The 19,749-nt window shown below is 40.1% G+C and overlaps 1 protein-coding gene across 4 annotated transcripts in view; it reads left to right on the top strand.

Annotated features, from left to right (window-relative positions):
- Positions 1-19,749, top strand: part of CSGALNACT2 (chondroitin sulfate N-acetylgalactosaminyltransferase 2) — a 32,829-nt gene continuing 13,080 nt past the window's right edge. Inside the window, exons 1-3 of one of the 4 annotated variants that reach the window (XM_065067657.1) lie at positions 36-181; positions 1,291-1,451; positions 15,851-17,102. In XM_065067657.1, the coding sequence (XP_064923729.1) occupies positions 16,445-17,102 (658 nt within the window). In that variant the 5' untranslated portion in view covers positions 36-181; positions 1,291-1,451; positions 15,851-16,444. Of the gene's footprint in view, positions 182-1,290; positions 1,452-4,197; positions 4,307-7,513; positions 8,190-15,850; positions 17,103-19,749 lie in introns of those variants that run through there. The other 3 variants (XM_065067655.1, XM_065067654.1, XM_021300927.2) reach the window with 3 other exon arrangements.

Raw genomic sequence — 19,749 nt, 5'->3', positions numbered from 1 at the left:
CAACGGCCCCACGCGGCGCGGCGGGGTGCGGGGAGAGCAGCCCCCGGAGCGCGGCCAGGCCCGGTCCCGCCCCGGAGGCGGTGGAGGGCGGCCGGCGCCCGCCCCTTTAAGGGCCGCGGAGGGGGCGGCTCGCCCGCTCATTTCCTAGCTCACAGGAAGTGGGGCCGCGGCTCCGCGGCGGGTGAGTACGGCCGTCCTGCGTCCCTCCGGGTCCTCTCGCTCCTCAGCTCCATGGCCCCGCTCCCCTCCCCGGCTCGCTGCGCCCCTCGCCCGCCTCCACGGTCCTTCACCCGGCCGCCCGTGGCCGCCTCCCTGCCGCCGGGCGCTGGTGCCCAGCAGCGCCCCGGGAGCCTGGCCGGGTCGCGGCATCGCGGTGGGTCCGTCCCCGTGTCCCGGCCGGAGCACGGGGCGGGGCGCAGGCCGGCCCCAGCTGGCGGAGCGGAGCCGGGGTGGGTGGGCGGCTGGGAGCCCCCGGGCTGCGCTGCTCCGCGTCCTGCTTGCGGCGCGGCCCTGCAGACCGCTCTCGGCTTTTATCTTACGGCGCCCTCCAGACATCACTCGGTTTTTATTTTACCGCTGTCTCAACAATAAAATTAATCTCTCTGCTTCCTCGCGCTTGCGTTTCCACTCTATTAAACAGCGCTAAATGCGCTGGCGAGTGCGTTTTTGGAGATGCGCATATCTGGAGACAGATTGGAGATGCGGTGAGGTTTAACATCTCCGGAGAAAGCGTCATTGCTGAGCTCCCCCATCTCCTTACGACCGGGTGCGAAGCTGCCTGGTCAGAATGTCATCTCCCTGTTTCGGTCCATGGGCTGCTTGGGTTTTTAACTTGCCCAAAGAGCTCGAAAGCTGAAGTCCTTCCACCAACACTCCTCCAGTTTCCCCAAACTAGAGGAAATGATGCTAAGATGGCACTTGTTTTCAGTGGGATATTTAGGCTTGTTTAACTATGGTTTACATCTCCTTACTGTCAGCGAGAGTCTTGCTCAGTAAATTCTATGTTCTTGTAAATTGTGGAAGTTGGTACATTTTGATATTGAACATTGAAAATAAAATTATATAATTGTTATCAGTCTGTTAATCCTGAAATTAACTAATTTATTGGAGGAATACTAAAGCAGAAACAGCAGTATTGCAATTTGCAGGACAGTTTTTAAAGCTGAGTATACAAAGAGTTAAACTTGATACTGCGTATTTTCAGTAAAATATAATCCAGATCTGTTTAATTAATATTCACTTTATTCTGCGCTTTTGTAGTTTCTTTGAGGTTTCTTTTTTCCTCTTCAGGTCCCTCTATTAGGCAGACATTGAGACATCGATCTCTTCTACTAAGCTTGTAGACGGTGGATAAGGACCAAGTGTATTTTGTTACTCTGATGGGTGACTCAGGAAGGCTGCGAAAAAGAATGAGGTTGTAGTAAGGCAGAGTGAATATCCCTCACGCTAAGGTCTGATAGTAAAAATTCTTATTTCTCTTTTTTTTTTTTGTGTGTGTGTGTGTTGGAGACTGTCAGTGCCAGAGCCTGTAAGACTATTTCTTCTTTTCCGACCTGAACTATGTGAAAATCCCTATCCTGCCTCAGTGTGTTCGAAGGAAACTTCTGGCTTCCCCTTATTTATTAGTTAGATAGTGAGTCCCTAAACACTGTCAAAGATGGTGGCTTGGAAGTGTTCCCAGCAACTGTCAGTGGAGGTAGATGTTTTTTGTGGATGAAGTGTTAGCTGTGGGCCTCAATTATACCCTGAGGCTTTTATGGGAGACTCTTTGCCAGTAAGTTCTTATCATAAGTATCAGGAGACCCATGCTGAAGTGTTGCTACAGCACTGCTGTCCTAAATCATCAGTAAGCTAAGAATGGAAGGAAGGACAATGATTTTTGAAGTACAGGACTGTATGGCACAAATAGAAATTGTTTAGCTTTTCTGTTCCTGGAGGAAACCCTTGAAAACTTTGGCGTGATTATGATCAGTTGAACATGAATGTTTCTTTCCCTTCTTGATCCCATGACTTTGTTTCAGTATCTTGCTCAGGCTTAAAGGGAGAAGAAAATTGAAAAAAAAAAAAAAAAAAAAAAAAAAAAAACCCAAACAAAACAAACAAAAAAAACCAAACAGAAGACCCCAAACTTTATTGTTAAGGCTGCTGCATCATGGTAGAAGTTACACCAAGTTATTCTTGAATTTAAATTCTTTGCTTTTAAGTTCCAGCCCTGGGATATGTGTCTTCCCAAGTCTGTGAGAAACAGCATCTGAGGGCATAGTTAAATAAGTAGCTGTGGTCCGTTGCCAAGAAAACCCACAAGTGTATCTGGCACTATGGTATTTCTACCCATACACCACAGTCTGCTACTTTTAGACTTGCCAGAAGTGTTCTGCGGACCTCTTTGTAAAGGGATTAGCAGAATGACCTGAACTTTTAAGTGAGAAAAAAATAAATTTTGAGGAGGGAGGGTATGAGAAATATGATGTCCTGTTTGTGTGTTGTTTTTTTTTTAACTGCAGAAAACAAATTGCACAATATTTTCTTAACTCTGAAACAGTCTGTCATTATGAAGCAAGCTCCATGACTTGCAGTATTTTCTCTTTATATAATGCTGAAGCAGGATCATGGAGGTGGGATGAAACTCAAGCTTTGGATAAAGATTTAGGTGACACTGGAACTGATAATGTGCTTTGCTTTCATTTAGCTCATCTGTCTTCTACCTTCTTAAAGAATCAGCCCTGCAGAATAAAAGTATGGAAAGATATCATAATAATCTTGCTTCTGGAAAAATAAAATAGCAAATATGGATTTCAAGCACAAGGCATCCTTTTTTTTTTAAAAAAAAGAAAAGTATTTAAAAAAAAGAGTTCTCAAAGGGCACAATGGGAAGAAAATGTTTCAGGAGCATGATACCTTTTGTAAAAAAGAAAAAAAATACTGTGCTTTATCTATGCAATAAATTATGTTCTTGCAAGATTAGTGCTGGAAATGGGAAAAAGAGATCGTAACTCACAATATGTTCATAAAGAAATATAAAGCTTTTGTAAGGGAGTGGGAATATAGTTTTATTTCTGAGTTATAGTCACAGCTTGTAAGAAGAGTTTGCAGAAGGGTACTTCACTGTCTGCTGGAGCTGTTTCATTGAGCAATAATTAGAAAAGCCTAGCACTCCCATTAATATTATTATTTAGTAGGAAAATCTGAAAGTGTACAGTGACTTTAATACTGTTAATTTCTTTTCTGTGAAGCTCTTTAAAAAAACAAACAAAAACCAAAACAAACAAACACAAACAAACAAAAACATGAAAAAACACAATTCTGAGAGCGGGAACAGTACTACAAATTGCAGTTGGCCTTGTCATGCGTGTCTTCTGGTGCACAAGGAATGGGACAGGATACTGTCTGAGGCCTTTTCTAGATGCCTCTAGCTGCTCTTTCATCTAAGCCAGTTTAGAAACATTTATCGTAAGGCTGTGGGTGTCTTGCATATACCTAAAAATGTAGAAAGGCAGGTTAGACAGCTTAATAGTTCTTGGGTATCTTACACCTTGTTGTGAGTCTGATCTAAACTGATGTTGCTGATGGCCACTGCTAGCTGAGCAACTTTTTTTTCTACGTAAGAAAAAACAGACAATCATTGCGAGCTAGATGTAGTTGCTAAAGATCAGAGGTTCAAGGGGAAAGAAAAATGAGCATTTTTCCCAATATTGGAATATTTTGCTGCATGTGAAATTATGGCACACTAAAATACATGTGAGAAACTTGTACTCAGGATGGGCTGACACCAGGCTGTCCATTCTACTCTGTTTTGTCTATGGTAAGGCTGGTAGGAGATGCTTGCTCCACAACAATTTCATAATGCAGTATGGTGGGAAGAGTATCGTTGAATGATCTCTGCTCTACCTTAGCTGTTCCTAGAGGCTTTTCCCATTAACAAGCCAACTGCTCCAAAACTCATATTAGCAAGTTGATAAAGCTGCCAAGCCATTGCAGGTGCTGTGAGTGCCAATGTGAGCATTGGAAACAGCATCAATGGAACATCAGCACTTCAAAGTTAAGTTCAGAGCATCCAAATATGACTTGAGGAGCGGAAACTACCGTGTGAGGAAATCTTGCATGTACTCTTTTTTTATCTAACCATTTCCTGCCATTCTTAATCATCTCCAACTGTAATCAAAAATAACCATAGTGATTGGCCTGTTTATTCATTAGTGTCTGCCTGCAGTACAAGCACCCTCCAGCACTTGGTGATCCTGGGGTGTTCTTGGTCTGGACCCCATCTGCCTCCCCAGCCTGAGTGGAGTTTGAGCATGTCTCCTTGGTAGGTGCATTTGAGGATCTTGTTGGCAGCTGTGTTGGTGGGTGACAGAAAGGGCATGTCTCCATGTATTTTTCTTTCACCTTCTTCCCGTGTTGTATTAAACAAATCTTTCTCTGATGGAGTGGGTGGGTGATGAAGGGCAGGTCTCTTTTGCTGTTTTTCTTGTCCATTCTTCCTGCCCTGTACTAAATGGTACTGTTTCACTGGTGAAGCAGCTCCTGGAAGAGGATATTTCTCCTTTATGGTACTGGGCTTTGTGTTAGGGATGTCACTTAGGGCAGCTGTTTGGAAAGCCCAGATCAGCACCCCATGGCCAGCATACATGTCCTTCTGGTGTCGAAGGTGAGTCTTCCCATCAGCTTCTATATTATGGCCAGAAATTACCTAGGTTGTCAATTAACATGTTACTTCAATACATGGAGGGTTAAGAATGTTTAGCACAGGGAGTCTGAGTGCAAGTACACTATAGGTGACTAAAGAAAAAACACACAGAACTGAAGTAATGCAGCTGTCTCGGCAACATAAGGATGACTGAACTGGCGTTGGGAGAGCAGACACACTTGGTACTTACTCTCCCAAAAGCTAATGGAACTAATTTTACTCTTCTGTGGTGTACTGTGGGGTATTTTTGTTAAAGGAAACAGATATTGCAGTTGTAGAACAGAAGTGAAGTTCTTTCATGGCTAATGAATCTTCTGGAGATGAGTCCTGCCACAGATTTAGTGGCCATCACAGGCAACAGATTCCTTCTACTGAGCTGAACATAACTCAAGACTGGTTCTTATGTGTTCAAAGGTAAAACAATACAACGCAGAACAGGTAAAGGTAGGCTTAGAAATACAATACTTGCACATATTAAGTATTTCCAAGCAAAATTGCTAAACAACTCAGGGTTTCTTTATCACTGCATAGATACCTGCTTCTTGTATTTGACAAATGAACATCAACCACAAAAGGATGTTAATGTGTCTGCAGTGTTAATCATGTTTTTTGCCAAGACAGTAGATCAGCGCTTTCATAAAAGGTCAAACTTGTAGGACACCTGAGTTCTCCAAAACGCTGTATATAAAGCTAGGCTAGTTTTGTATTACCATATTAGGATTTGGAAATCAGGGTAACTGATCCCAGATAATCTTGTAAGGAAAAAGGGCCATGATAATTTTTCAGATGCTAGTTGAAAGAGAAAGACATGGAAGGACAGTTTCTGTTTTGCAGGTGTGTAGCTGCAGAAAGCCGTGAGAGGTGCTGCTGTACAGAGGCACTGCAAATTATGCTGTTTGTAGATGATGCGAGTATATCCTATGACATTTAAGACATGATAGTTAATTGTAGCAAGGCAGCTAACCAGGCAGATTTTCTGCTACTGCAGTGTCCCTCTCTGATGTTTTGTATGTGTATCTTCTCTGTAGAAACAGTATAACTAATACTTACTTCAACCGTTCTTCTGGGTTGAATTTGTCGTGCTGTTGGAAGGGCAGGTGTTGAGCAGTGATACACAGGAAGCAAATGAAGCTGGTATGGAGCACTGCTGCATTAAAGTGGTGGAAATGCATTAAAGCCGAGGAAGTGAGGTAAATGAACTTGTGTTTTGGAGCACACTCTGAAAATACAAAATGCTTGTCTTGAGCACAGTCTAGAATCTCTGCAATTATATGGAGGGCTAAGTCATTAGTTTCTATTAGATCTGTCACAGAATCACAGAACCACAAAATCAACTGGGTTGGAAAAGACCTCAGAGATCATCAAGTCCAACCCTTGGTCCAACTCTAGTCCGTTTACTAGATCATGGCACTAAGTGCCATGTCCAATCTCAGTTTAAAAACCTCTAGGGACAGCGAGCCCACTACCTCCCTGGGAAGGCCATTCCAATGCCTGACCACTCTCTCTGCAAAGAATTTCTTTCTAATATCCAGTGTTTTAGATGATAGCTTTCAGATGACTTGTGTTAGCACTTATGCTGTCTCTTAAAGGTTTCCCCAAGCAGAGATGTCAAAAAGATGCTTGTCAGCCCCGTTGATGCTACTAACGGCCCCGGGGGCAGCAGATGGCTTGCATGTCTTCCTCGTGATCTGCTAGAGTGGAAATTAAGACTGCAGAGTGACAGTAGTTTATTCCATCTTCTGTGTGATCTGGGAGCTGCTGATATGGATAGAAGTCTTCTGAAGAAAAGATTAACAATTTGCAAAGTAGGAGGAAGAGAGTATCAGTTGCAGTTGGTACCAGCTGGACAGAGACTGGTGTGACTGGAGTGCCTGCCTGCTCCCAGCACAGTCTGGAAGCCATGCTCCGGGAAGGCAGCTGTACAAGGCAGACTCTGCCTCAGCATTCTGTGTTTGGAACATGCCTGAATTTTATCATCCAAAATGTTGTATTAGATTCTGCAATTAAGTGACACTAAGACTTGTTTCTTTAATTTGTGTTGGGTTTTTTGTTTGTTTGTCTTTTTCTGTTCAAGGCAACTTTTGAAAAAAAGCAAAACAAAAAAACACACACAAAAACCCCAAAACAAACAAACAAAAAACCCAAACAAAACCCCCCACAAATATCAAGATAGATAGTTCTGTCAAGCTTGTGGATTCTCTGCTTCCAGTGGAGCCTGCTGTTGCTAGTCCTTTAAGTGTAAGTTAATACTTAGTTATAACGTTAATTTGAAAAATTACAGATGACATAAGTGCATCTAGCTGTGCTTCTGGAATGCACCAGATGTTTCTCAATTGTTTGGCATCCAGCTTTCACTTCTGGTGATATATTCATGGCTGATTTGTTGTGCTGAAAGCAGACCCTAAACTACTACACTGATTTTTTTTATCATTCTAAAAATATTTGTATGTTGTGTTACTCCTGCCATCTTAGATTCATGGACTGAAGAATAGCAAACTGAGCCCAATTTTCAATACCACATGTGAACTTAGGCTGCCCGATTATGTTTATGTAAGAAAAACTTTGGGGTGATTGATTTTCAAAGCAGCATTTTTTCTCAGGATTTCTGTATCAAGTTGTATTTTAAGCTGGTTTTAGATATTTTAAAACTCTCAATCCAAACTATCAGTTGGACAAAATGCACAGAAATACCTTCCAGTGGTTGCTTCAGGAGTTTTATTGCTCTTCAAACTTGCAATGAAGAGCTTTTTTTTTTTTTTTTTTTAATATTACTTGGTCTAGGGTACCCCCCACAAAATTAAGCAGTATTTGAAAACATTGCTGTGAAGCTTTTTTATGAAATTTAAATCAATTGCCTTTTATGTTTGTGCTTTTGAGGCTGATATTAATAGAAATCTGAAGGTCTTTTTAAGAAAGTCAAGTGCATTTGAGAATTTAAATTTTCACTGCTTTCACTTCTACTGCTACATCTTCATCATAATCTGGATTTTTACCTCCTTTAAAACAATATAGCTCTTACCATTTAAAAATTATAGCAAATGCCACCAATTGGGTAAGGTTGCTTGGCTGGTATGCCCTGGACTGAGAACCCACCTTGCTGCCATGGTACAGTTGCCCATATAATTTATGCAGTCCCTGACAGAGAGTATCTTGTTAATATGGGTATTGCAAAGCATGTGTTAAAAGTAGGTCAGATTCTTGCCTGATGTTCATGTGGAAAATAACATTGCTTAGGAGATGTTAGGAATATCAGTAGGGAATACTTCCCTGATAATTCTACTGAGGCGCTTGTGCTTTTGTTCCCATTTCTAGGTTGAACTTGCTACCATGTTGGATACTAGTCATATAATAGTGCTGTTCCTTGACTTCCCTTACAATAAGGAGAAGACTACCTGCTTCTCTAAATTTGGATGTTGTGGGGTTTTTGCCAGATTTAAAAAGGGGAAAAGTGCCTATAGCAGTGCAAAAACCCGGAAACCAAATAGTATAAACTATAGAAAAGGTATGTAAAATACAGATGTTTATTTATCTTACAGAAGCTGAAGGTAGTGAGTTTTTCAGGATAGCTATTCAATGAAAATATTTTTAAAATAAGCAAGCAAACAAACCAAAACATTTTCAGCTAGTCTTACCTAGGACATTTTATCTAACTTCTTTCTTCCCACGCAGATGCCTCTATTCATAAAAAGAGTAAACTGACAATGAGTTGATTTTTATTTCCCAACCCGATCTGAAATGGGATAATACTGACCAGTGTAGTTGAAGTGTAGGAGGTTGGGTTTCAAGATCCAGTTTCAGTTCAGCAGTTTCCAGACAAATGGGCATGTTCTGACTTCACTGAAGCCAAAGCAGGGCTCCTATTCTTAAGCTCGTTGCTTACTTTGGATTAAGTGTAAAGTAAATAATATGAATAATGTTGTTCTTTCATTTGTTCACTTAACTATGTAATGGATTTGGTTTTGTGTAGGAACAAGTGCCAGAATAGACGACCATTTGCTTACTTCTGTAACTTCTGGGAGATAAAACCATTTCAGCCAAAAGCCATGTTTTTTTCCTCGTCACTTCAAGATAGATTATGTAATAATTGTATTTAAACTGTTTCAGTAATTAACATTAATTTGAGCATGACAGCGTGACTGCATTTTCCAGGGACCGTTGTGGCCAAAACGTCACCATGTCTAGGTTGTTGGATGTCACCTTCTGCTTGCTTTCGCTGCTATGTTAGCTGCAGCACTGGAACGGAGACAATAAAACCTGTATTACTTCCTGTTCCGTCAGTTTGGCGTGCTGACTGGTCTTTTGGTCATGTTCATGGGGTGGGGAAGGACTATGTGGTGCAGGGGCAGGATGGGTCCTTCACACAGCCCTCATCATCTGTGTTGCTCTTCTAAAAACACGCTGTGAACTTGTTGAAACTGAGGCAGAAATTTCAAGAGGGGGTTTGGGAAGGATGTGAAGAGCAAGACCTGATAGGTTGTTCTTCATAGGCTAAACCAAAGTAGACTTGATCTTGCAATGGTTGAACTCCACTATTAAAGTGAAACCCTACTCTTTTCTATGTTTTCTTCTTTAAGAAGGTTAGTATAGAGTGTGCTGCTTCAGTTGCATCTCCTGAAAAGATGCAATTAATAAACAGGGTCAAAGCCTGGAAGAAGACAGAATTTTCATATCAATAAGGCCTCTCACTAGTGTTGAGAGTGAGTTGATCTATTGCATGAAACAGGGGAGATAGGAAACCCTGTATGTTTTCTTGTGTACTGGAGTCTGTAATATGACAGTGGAAACTTGTGGAGGGTTAGCCTTGTTTTTGTTTTGGAGCAAAGCACTTCTGCTGGCCTCCCCCAAAAAACTCCACACCAATGTTGCTTTTGTGAAATAAGATATTTGCATATTTTGAATAATAAATATTGTGATTGTTGTCAACCATCACTGAAGTAACTTTTTCTTGCAGATTCCCATGCCCTGGTGTACTACTACTATGATCCTTGTGCCAAAGGCATGGATTTTTTTTTCGTTCTCATTCAAGAACTAAACAAATGTCTGAAGTTACCTATTGCAGATATGCTTGTGCACTTCATAATTCATAACAAGCTGTTCATAATGTACACGGTACTTCTTGCGTTGAGCGTGATGAGGTTTTTTTGTAGTTGTTTTGGCGTTTGTTTTTGTGGGGTTTTTTGTTCCCATGTCTTCAATTAAAAATGAAGTAAGATCCTCAGTGATCAATATACAGTCATCGTGGTGCCCCTGCCTCTCCCTGTGGGACTCTGGCTTGGCAGTGTTTACCTACAGGAGTTTTTAACAAAATTAGCAGAGGGAAACAGAAACCCCCAAACCTGTGAGTGAGTAGGAGCAATGCTAAATTGATAGTTGAGTGCTGTCCAGGGTTGTTGGGTGATGAGCAGCCAGGTGAGACTGGCTGCAGGAACACAGACGATTTCATTTCCCGTATGGCTTTGAGTTTGCTGCATGACTGATGGGCATGAGCTTATAACCTTGTTTTATTTTGTGGGTTGTTTTTTGGGTGTTTTTTGTTTTGTTTTTAACTCTTGGACTTCTGGTTTAGATCTGCAATGTCTGGAAAAATAACTTGCTATACAAATTGCACTGTCCCGTTTGCGGCATGCTGGTGAGTGGTTGTACGGGTTTTGCCCTGTACAGTATTGTCCCTGTGAGCATGCCAAGGTAGCATGCCATGTGATGGGAATGCTGGGAAGGCAGAGGAGGACACAAGGAAATTTTGATGAAAATGGTAAGAGGTAGCTGGAAGAAAAATTTGCTTTAGTGTCTGTCAGATAATGTGAGTAGCAAAGCTGAAGATCTGTGCTTACAAACTGAACTTGCATGTTGTAGTGAATTGGAACAGTGTATATAATTGGAAAGCTCTAGCCTTTCAAAAATTTGAAAATAAGCTGCTGCTTGTGTCTGATGTGGTTGATTTACCCGGAGGAGCAGTTGTGATGTGTATAAGCATAGCTTTCAAATTCTTCAGAATTTGTTGTTAAATGGGTAAGGTCTAAAATATTTTGTGATTATTTTCACTTTCTTGCTGGTTTTCCTGAATGTAATTCCAAAAATTGATAGTAGCTTTCATCTTCTGTCTTGTCTAGTGGCGCGGTGTGTGTGTGCACATGTGTTTGGGAGGCAGAACTGTAGCTGAAAACAGATCAGATGGTGGAATTATGATAAATCCATGTTGTTTATTGTCAGTCCAGTGAGAGTAAGATACTAATGATTAGTTCTCTGTAGAAAGTGAGAGCTATGGCCCTTAACTCTTATCTTGGATACTTTTCCTCTTCTTTGCTTTTCCCTTTCTATTAACTTTCCCAAGAGCAGAAAAATCTGACTGGTACTCATTTGAATAGAACTGCATAATAAAACCCTTCACAAATGTATTTGTGTCTTTTCTGAAGGTATAACTCAGCAGACCGTCTAAGCGGAGATGATGTGTTTCTGCATACTTAAGATATGGTTTGAGGTTTCTCACTCGAGGCTGTATGCAAAGATTGTCCCTGACAGCAAAGTCAGCCAACTTGCTTTGTGGTGCTTTCAGCAAGCGAGAAAATAACTGTGTGTGCAATGTTTCTCTAATGTTCACAAGCAATTCTGTTTTCAGTGACACTCTTCTTGAGAATAAGATGGAATATTCAAGGCATGATATTGGACATTGTGTTTTCTTGCCAAAGAAAGAAGTATGTGTGTGTTGGGGGGGGTGAGGCAGTGAATATCTGTGGCATCTGGATGAAATTATGAACAATAAAATAACTATGAAAATCAGCTGGAATTTCATAAGCAGCTAAACTATGACCATCTAGGGCATGCTGAATGAAAAAGACATGTCTAAAGCAGAATGTACTAAAACGAGGAATGTCCGTATGGTCTGGCATGAAGCAAGTGCATACTGAATTAGGTCACTGCTGAAAGTGTGAATGTTTCCCCTCTTTAGAAACATGTACTCATCCTTTGCAAGAAGAAACCAAAACAGAATGCTAATACAATAAAAACAAATATAAAAGCATTTTCAATTAGCATGCTGGTCTATTCCCTTGTCCTTAGAGAATCAATGAGCTCTTTTGTAAGGAACAGAAACATTTCCATAGTTGAATATACATAAGGCCCTGGAAATGCAGAAAAGAATAACAACCAGTTGCTTCTGGAAAACTTACAAATCTTTATAAGCATTGTATACGCTTCAGATCTCTCATTCTGTGGACATCATAGGGAGTATTGCAAATGGACTTAAAGTGAAATATCAGCATGTGCGATTTAAAGCTTTGGAACTTAATCTTTAAAAATACTGGAATGCTGATCCCAAAGACTTCTGTGTGATTACTTATTTCCAGATAAACTTATTGTTCTTTTTTATAAACTTTAGAATGTACTATGTGACACTAAGTTAGTTTTTCTTTTGTGATTCTTGCGATCCTGTGTGCTTTTGCGAATTCTGGCATTTCACAGTCTGCTTTCTCCAGTGATCACCTTCTGTAGCCTGGGAGTAGTTGCTGGAATTCCCAAAATAGTGCTGTTCCAGACCTAATTAATATAAAATTTGAGTTGTAAATATGCAAAAACTAGTGCTTTCCTGGAAAGAGAGGATAGTGAAAATAGAGGGCTTGTAAACCCTCCTTTTCTGATGGGATGAGAACTAAGGTTCTTTCTGGCTTCACTCACTCCTTGAAGGATGCAGGATGAAATATGTCTGACTCCTTTATGATGACTCTTCTCAGCAGAAGAAATACTGGGGGAGTGGAAGAAAAAAGGATGTCCAGACTGGCTCAGTCCTCACTGCTTTAAGCAAACTGAGCCCTTCAGCTCTCCATGTGCAATTTAAATTTTAAATGTTGTTTAACATATCTGGTTGTACAAACATTCCTTGCCTTTAAAGGTCATAGGGAAGCTGTCTTGAGAAAAATGTCATTTTTTTTTTTTTTTTTTAAGGTGTCACATTAAAACCGTCAAAGATAAATAGACAAAGCCTATCTCTGTGAAAAAAGGCTGTCTTGCTCATAAGATTGTCACTAGCTCACTAGAAAGGGGTTTCAACTAATGAAGGAATAATTAGAGCCTGGGAGGAAAACAACCAGCGAGCTCTTTTGCTTCAGAAATGCCTCGTTGTTTCTCCTCCTGGAGCACCCTTAAGGCAGTGCCCCACACACCAGCCCTCTGCTGTTAACAGGTAAAGTGACAGCAGAAAGGCTCAGAAATCTGTAGTTATTTATTCATAATCTGTTCTTCTCCTGGTGGTGCAGTGCAAATGCTGAGTTCCTGGGGAGGCACGCTGGCTTTCTTGATCCATGCTTACCATCATGGTGTACATTTGGCCATGGTTAGGAAAGTTATTAAGAACAGAGTTGTTCTTTTGTTGCTGCCTGCTATTGTCTGAGGGAATCTTAGTCTCCTGGTACATTGTGTCATCTTGACACATCAGGAAATCTGTTGTCACTTGCTTCTAAGATGTCAGTGAGGCACAGGGCAATTTATTGGTAGAGCAAGAATTGAGTAAAGGCCTACTAGGCTAATGTCCCAGCTTCAGGGCTATTTATTTTTTGCTTAAAGCAAATTCAAAATCAATTGTTTAAAGCCTGTGGTGGTAGGAGGCTGCCTAATTTAGGTGGCTTTAAGTTGGAGGTTCAGTGATGAATCAAATCTGTTTTGCAGTTGTCTGTACTGCCCATTTTCAAGCTGTGCCATGGTAGACCATATAATCTATTAAGACAGACCTAACTATAAATATTAGCTCCTGCTTTCTAGTACATGCTTTCATTTTCTTTAATTATCTTGTGAACAGTGAGGAAAAAGGTGAAGGAAAAACAAAGCTTTTTTCTTCATGTCCTGCCAACAGCTTTGTTTCCTACTCTGTACCCAGTACTAAAAGCATTTCTTCATAACCTGAAAAGCTGATTTCTGTAGTGATACTGTAGCTGTGTTTGTGTATGTGGTAGCTGTGTTTGTGTACACAGTGATGCAAAAATATTGCTGTTCTTGACGGCAGTAATAACACTGCAGTGAAAAATAGTTGGGACTGAATTTGTCAATATTTTATGCACGACAGGTAGTTTGATCATTTTTTTCAGTGTGCCTTAACTGATCTAAATGTGCCGGCTTCTGCATGGAGTGGCTTTAGTACAGTCTAGCATTTTTCTAGGTTTAAAGAAACATATGGTTCTTTGTTATTAATCATGGCTTCACCTCTTGAGGTCTAACAGAAAAAGAATTCAACAAGAAATGTAGAAAAACATCATATAGGCAAATTTGCACTAAAGAAATCTTGGGATTATATTACATCATTTCTGTGAACTGGTTTTATCCTGTAGATTGTATTTTCTTCTGTTTCCCTTGATTCACCACATCTGGACCCTGGTCGATAGTCTGAGGATACACCTGGTGCTGATCACTCTTTGTAGGCTTTTAACTTGCATTTATATAATGTTGTGTTTGTGCAGTGAGGAGTGACTAACTTCTGTCTCATTTGGACTTAAAAAGATGTCATCTAGAATTCAGTTGATAAAACTGTTACTTATTTTGTACCAAAGTGTCTAGTAGTTTTATGTGAGTTCAAAAAGCTTCATTTTCAGATAACAATTGCCTTTAAGCTGCGGAATTAAGAATTTCTACATAATGGGTCTAATTTATTCATGAACAGAGTCATAGGCAGGGACTTCAGCACTAGAAGAACTAATAACTGCTCTAAGCAGTCCTGTGGGCTTCAGCCGGACAACTCCAAGCTCTGCAACTCTGGCAAAACTCAGTGCATATGACATTCACACAAACTTAAGATCAGCTGTCACAGGCATTGGTGTTGGTGGTAAGAATAAATTACTTAGTCTTTCGGGCCCTGTTGTTGGAGCTTTCTCACAAATGAGGGTGCTGAATATCATGATACCACTGATGCATGATACTGGTGTTCTTGCTGAAGCATCCTGATGTTGGAAGCCAAATGGGAAGGGAGAAATACTGCAAGGATATAACTGGGGAATAAACATAGCAAGGTGTCTGTAGGTGCATGGAGTGCATCATGATACTGTGACTTATTTGCAAGGATGGAGGAAGATGGGGCAGGTGGCTGCTGGCAGTGTTAGATGACAATCTGTCCAGCCCATGTATAAGGAGTATTGGAGTGGGTAATTTTTTTTCTAATCTCATAACTGAAACTAAACTGAAGTTATTCAAGTTCCAGAACTTCTTCCTAGCAATAATTACACAACACAGTAGAAATGGGTGTAGAACTAATAGATCCTCGGATAAATTTTAGTGAGCTTCACTTATTTGCTACAATCAAGTTTTAAATGCAAGTATTTTATTAATGTTAGAAAGCAAACTAACATGTGTTGAGCTTACTTCTTAGCTCTTCATGCTGTCATTGAAGAGGCCCATAAACCGTTTAGTTGACTGTCATTGCTGAGTAGGATTTTTGGTCTCCCACACTTGCCTAAATGTTCTTTTTCCCTGGTCTTCTGAGCTGGTTTGGTCAGCGGCGTAAGAGGATAACTTGTACAAACAGTCAGCACCTCTTCATGCTAGCCTAACCAAATCAAAAGGTGGAAATGTTAGTGAATGGATAGTCTGAGGGTCCCTTTCGTCAATCAGGATTTAGGGTTTGAATTTGAATTTCTATTTAATTTGACCTGTTCTGAAATGCTGTTTCTGTGAACTTTGATATTTAAATCTGTAGTACTTTATTAATAAATGAATAATTATTCCCTAAAATATATTCACTTAAAGTAAAAACAAATGGAAACACAAGCTGCTGCTTCAAATTGGATTTTTTCTTTTTTTTCGTTTAGAGGAGTAGGAAGGGCATAGGTTTGGGTAGTGGTGTTTTCCTCCCACGGAGGAAAATCAAACAACAAAAAACCAAAAACCCCACAAAACCAAGAAGGAACAGGGGAGTTAAAACAAATACAACTTGATGAGACTGGAAAAACCCTTGCTGTTTTGCTAGCTATGTGAAAAATGTATTTCATTAGGCTGTCCATATTAATGTTTTTCAGACAAAAGGGAGTTGCTGGTGGGTAATGCAATGGAAAGAAGTAATGTTTTCTCTTGTTTTCCCACCACTTTCCCTAGCAGTCTTTTCCATCCATGTGTTACAACTTTGTTCATGTGTATTTCAAATTACCAGCTGCTTTCTTGTTCTAATATGCACCTTTCTTTTAATTTTAGGTTCTGTCTTCATTTTGCTGACTCAAACCACAGATTCCAAGGAAAGGAGGGGAAATGGAACAAAATACTCAAGTGCCAGAGGAAAAGCCACACTAGCCAATGAAAATTGCTGTTCCTAAACTGTAGACTGCTCTCACACATAGTGGGGAACTGGGGGAAATTGTTGTCGATTCAAAGCTTATAAAATTACTTTTGCAGACTTTCCTCATTGAACTTCAAACAGGCTAAAACCCACCAACTAGGGTTGAATTAGGAAATGGAAATATGACTCCTTGCTGGTGTCTTCCATCTTCCTCCCCCTCTGCAGAGTTTTTTGTTTGGAGTAGAAAATCCTGAACAAATTGTATGGCGTCAACCAAACTTGCAGTTGATGGTTATGGATGACATAGGAACTTCAGATTTAGGTCTCTGTAATGACACTTGATTAAGGCAAAGGTTGAAAACTGCTCATCAGCTAGTTTATCAAAACTCGTAGTATGTATAATGGTCATGCTTTCTCTCTCTTTCTAAGATTTGAACTCTGGGGGTGATGTTCCCTGGAAGGCATGAGCAGATAAGTCATCTTTTTGGTTTGGAAACGGAAATAACATCAGTATGGCCAGGAGAGGCTTAGTAATTCAAGCCAGGACTCGTTGGCTATTAGTGGGCCTTGCTTTACTGTTCAGTTTAGTCTTGCTCATGTATTTGCTCGAGTGTGCTCCACAAACTGATGGCAATGGATCTTTACCTGGTGTTGTAGGTGAAAACATGGGCAAAGAATACTACCAAGCTCTCTTGCAGGAACAAGAAGAGCATTATCAAAACCGAGCTACCAGTCTCAAACGTCAGATTGCGCAGTTAAAGCAAGAGCTTCAGGAAATGAGTGATAAATTGAAATCCCTGCAGGAAAAGAAGAGCCCCAAGGTCAATGGTGTGAACTACCAGGGCACCAAAGAGCAAGCATCCAATGATCTCTTAGAGTTTCTTCATTCCCAGATTGACAAAGCTGAGGTGAGCATGGGGGCCAAACTACCTAGTGAATATGGCGTCATTCCTTTTGAAAGCTTTACGTCCATGAAGGTATTCCAGTTGGAAATGGGGCTCACTCGGCATCCGGAAGAGAAACCAGTTAGAAAGGATAAACGAGATGAATTGGTGGAAGTTATTGAGGCTGGCCTAGAAGTTATCAATAATCCAGATGAAGAAGATGGACAAGATGAAGATGATGGAGTAGGAGAGAGGCAGCTGTATAGTGAAAATGATTTCATAGAAGGTATGTTCCTTAAATGCTTTCCAGCCTGTTAACAGAATGTCACTAACAGGCATTTCATGGTGTTTGTGTTTTTAGGGGTCTTACCTACTTGAGTATAGTCTTGAAAAGTAATTATACAGTAAGAACCTTTATTTCTAATGATGAGATTATTACTGCTTCATTATGTTGTGTTTGGAGTAGGAAGCAAATGCATTTCAGAAGAAGGGCTCACCACAAGTGGTTGTGGGAAACTGTATCTGCTTAAAATACTGAGGCATTCCTAACTAATTATAGCTGAAGTCAGCGTGATCCAACTGGTTATGGTACTAAATAACTGAAAGACTTCCAGTGAAACTTGGTGGCAGCGGGGGAGAGAAATTGATTCATCTCTTGTTCCAGTGTAGTTAAACAATTAAGTATGAAGCTACAGGGTTTTTCTTTGCTCATCTCTATGCTACTTTTAGTTCATATTCAGGCTTTTGACTCTCTCGGAGTTGGCATATTTATATTGGAGGGAGAGCATTAGTAGGCTACTGTGTTCTGGTCATGCCAGCTGAAGAACTTAGTGTCCTGAACAGACCCTTCATGGTATTACTAGTTATGGGATGTGGTAAGATGTGCAACTATTCCATTGTTTTTGCTTCAGTTCTCTTTCAGTGCAAGTTGAATTACTGGACACATATTATAAAAGCAAATATAGCAGTTATGCTTTCAACACTTACTGACACCCTTAAGGTAGGGTGTAATGCTGATGGAGATAAGTATTATCAAAAACTGCCCTAGAACCTCTCTTTTGTATTTACAGTATTAAATACAGTTCATACTGCCATTAAAAAAATAGTTGGACCATGTTATAAGATCATTACTGTAAAAGGGATTATGGATCTCAGCAGTACTGATGTCTGCTCTGTTAAGCAAACATGCTGGAGAAAGGTACTGTTGGCCTTGAAATAATCAGTTCTTTCAGTCTAAGATGATGTAATTTGTCTGTAGTGCAAGAAGTCTTTGCTTTTAACAGCTACTGTGTTTAAAGTTTAATGTAATTGTTGCTCTTCAATTCAGAAGATGGGGCGGGGTGTAGAATCCACTCATTTGTGTGGTATAGCACATCCAGTGTCGTGTTAGGCTCCTTGTACAGTTTTATCTGAAAACCGTGTAATTTTGTCTGGAGGTAGTCATTCTTGCAGCCTTTTAATTGTTTTCTTTTAAAATTAACTGTGCAGCTGCTTTTCCTTTGCTATTTTGGATACTGCTTATGCTCCAGTGGACTGTTTTTTTTACCGTTACTGGAATAGCTGTTTTATTTTTCTCAGTGTACTGCCTTTAACAACTGCAGACCTCCAAGAAAGCAAGCAGCTTCTGGACCTTAGAACAATACTTTGTACCTCTTTGCTGTTCACACCAGTATATTGATAATTGCTTTTGGAAATAAAACTGACTTCCTTTTACTGTAAAGACAGTCTCTTCAAGCATACAGGAACTATAGAAAAAGAAAAGTATTTTTATGCTGTAGCTCATATGGGTGTGTTGGCAAATAGCCATAGTGATAAGAAGCAGTGTCTTTCTTCACACAAAAGTTGTGGGTTGTGTTGGTATTCTGTGTTTTTTGTATGTGCAAATACTACTGGCTAATTGACACTGGACCAGCGAAAAAAAGGCTGCTTCTGAACATTTAACACCTTTTCTTTCCTATTGTTTTAACACTTAAAGGTGAGAAATTGAACTAGCAGTAGCCGTACCTGCAGGTGCCCATCCTGCAGGCCTGTCACTGGGCTCTACCTCTGTCAGTTTGTATATCCTCTTGATGGAAGTCCAGTTGGAAACCTGATGCCTTTCCATTTACAAAATACTGCTCCCTTAAGCTATCATAAGCTGATGGGTTCAAGTTTCATGGCAGGCTTGATGGATCTGCTGGAGTCACAGCGGGTCCTATAACTGTTCTAAGAACACGACTGAATTGTTGCTGGATTAGTATTGCTCATTTAGAGAAACAGTTTGTTAAAGTTGGCTTGAACTAAAATTATTTAGGTTCTGTATCTTCTTCAATTGCTAATAGATTATTTTATAATAAGTGATTTGGGACTAAGACCAGAGTTTTATGTAGTTTGAAACAGGAAGCTGAGAAACTTGATGCGTAGAATACTATTTTTTTTTTTTCTGGGGCAAAAGAGAAAACATGATACTGCATTAGTTAATATATGACCATCATATTTTGTGCTTCATATAGATAAAATGATTTTGCTTTTGTTCTGACTTCCAGAAATTTTTTGTCTCAAAACGAATGCATATCTATCTACAAAAAGTTGCCCACAAAACTGTGCTACAAGCACAAGCTAAACTAGAAAGACATTTTAATGCTAGAAGTGTTCTAGCTTCCTATCACCACAGGGTAAATTTTCATGTAGGTAGATGTTTGGTTCTGGGAATTATTTCAGCTCTGTTCCTAGACTTATTAAAAAATAGACTAAACCTTGAGCTAAATCCTTAGAGAATTTTGTGGCTGTTTAAGTAAGTTTAGAATCTCATTTCTTATAGACAATTTCACCTAATGCTATCTCTTAATCTCCACTGGATACATCTGAAGTTCTTCCCCAGCATTTACATTGCCCATGCCCAGTCAGTGAAATATCACTATCTTGATTTATGGAAGCATCAAAGTTTTTTTCTT

This window comes from Columba livia, chromosome 6 (assembly GCF_036013475.1).
Source record: "Columba livia isolate bColLiv1 breed racing homer chromosome 6, bColLiv1.pat.W.v2, whole genome shotgun sequence".
In the NCBI taxonomy this organism is placed as follows: Eukaryota; Metazoa; Chordata; class Aves; order Columbiformes; family Columbidae; genus Columba; species Columba livia.
Note: the sequence above shows the minus strand (reverse complement) of the source record. Positions and strands in the feature narration are given on the sequence as shown.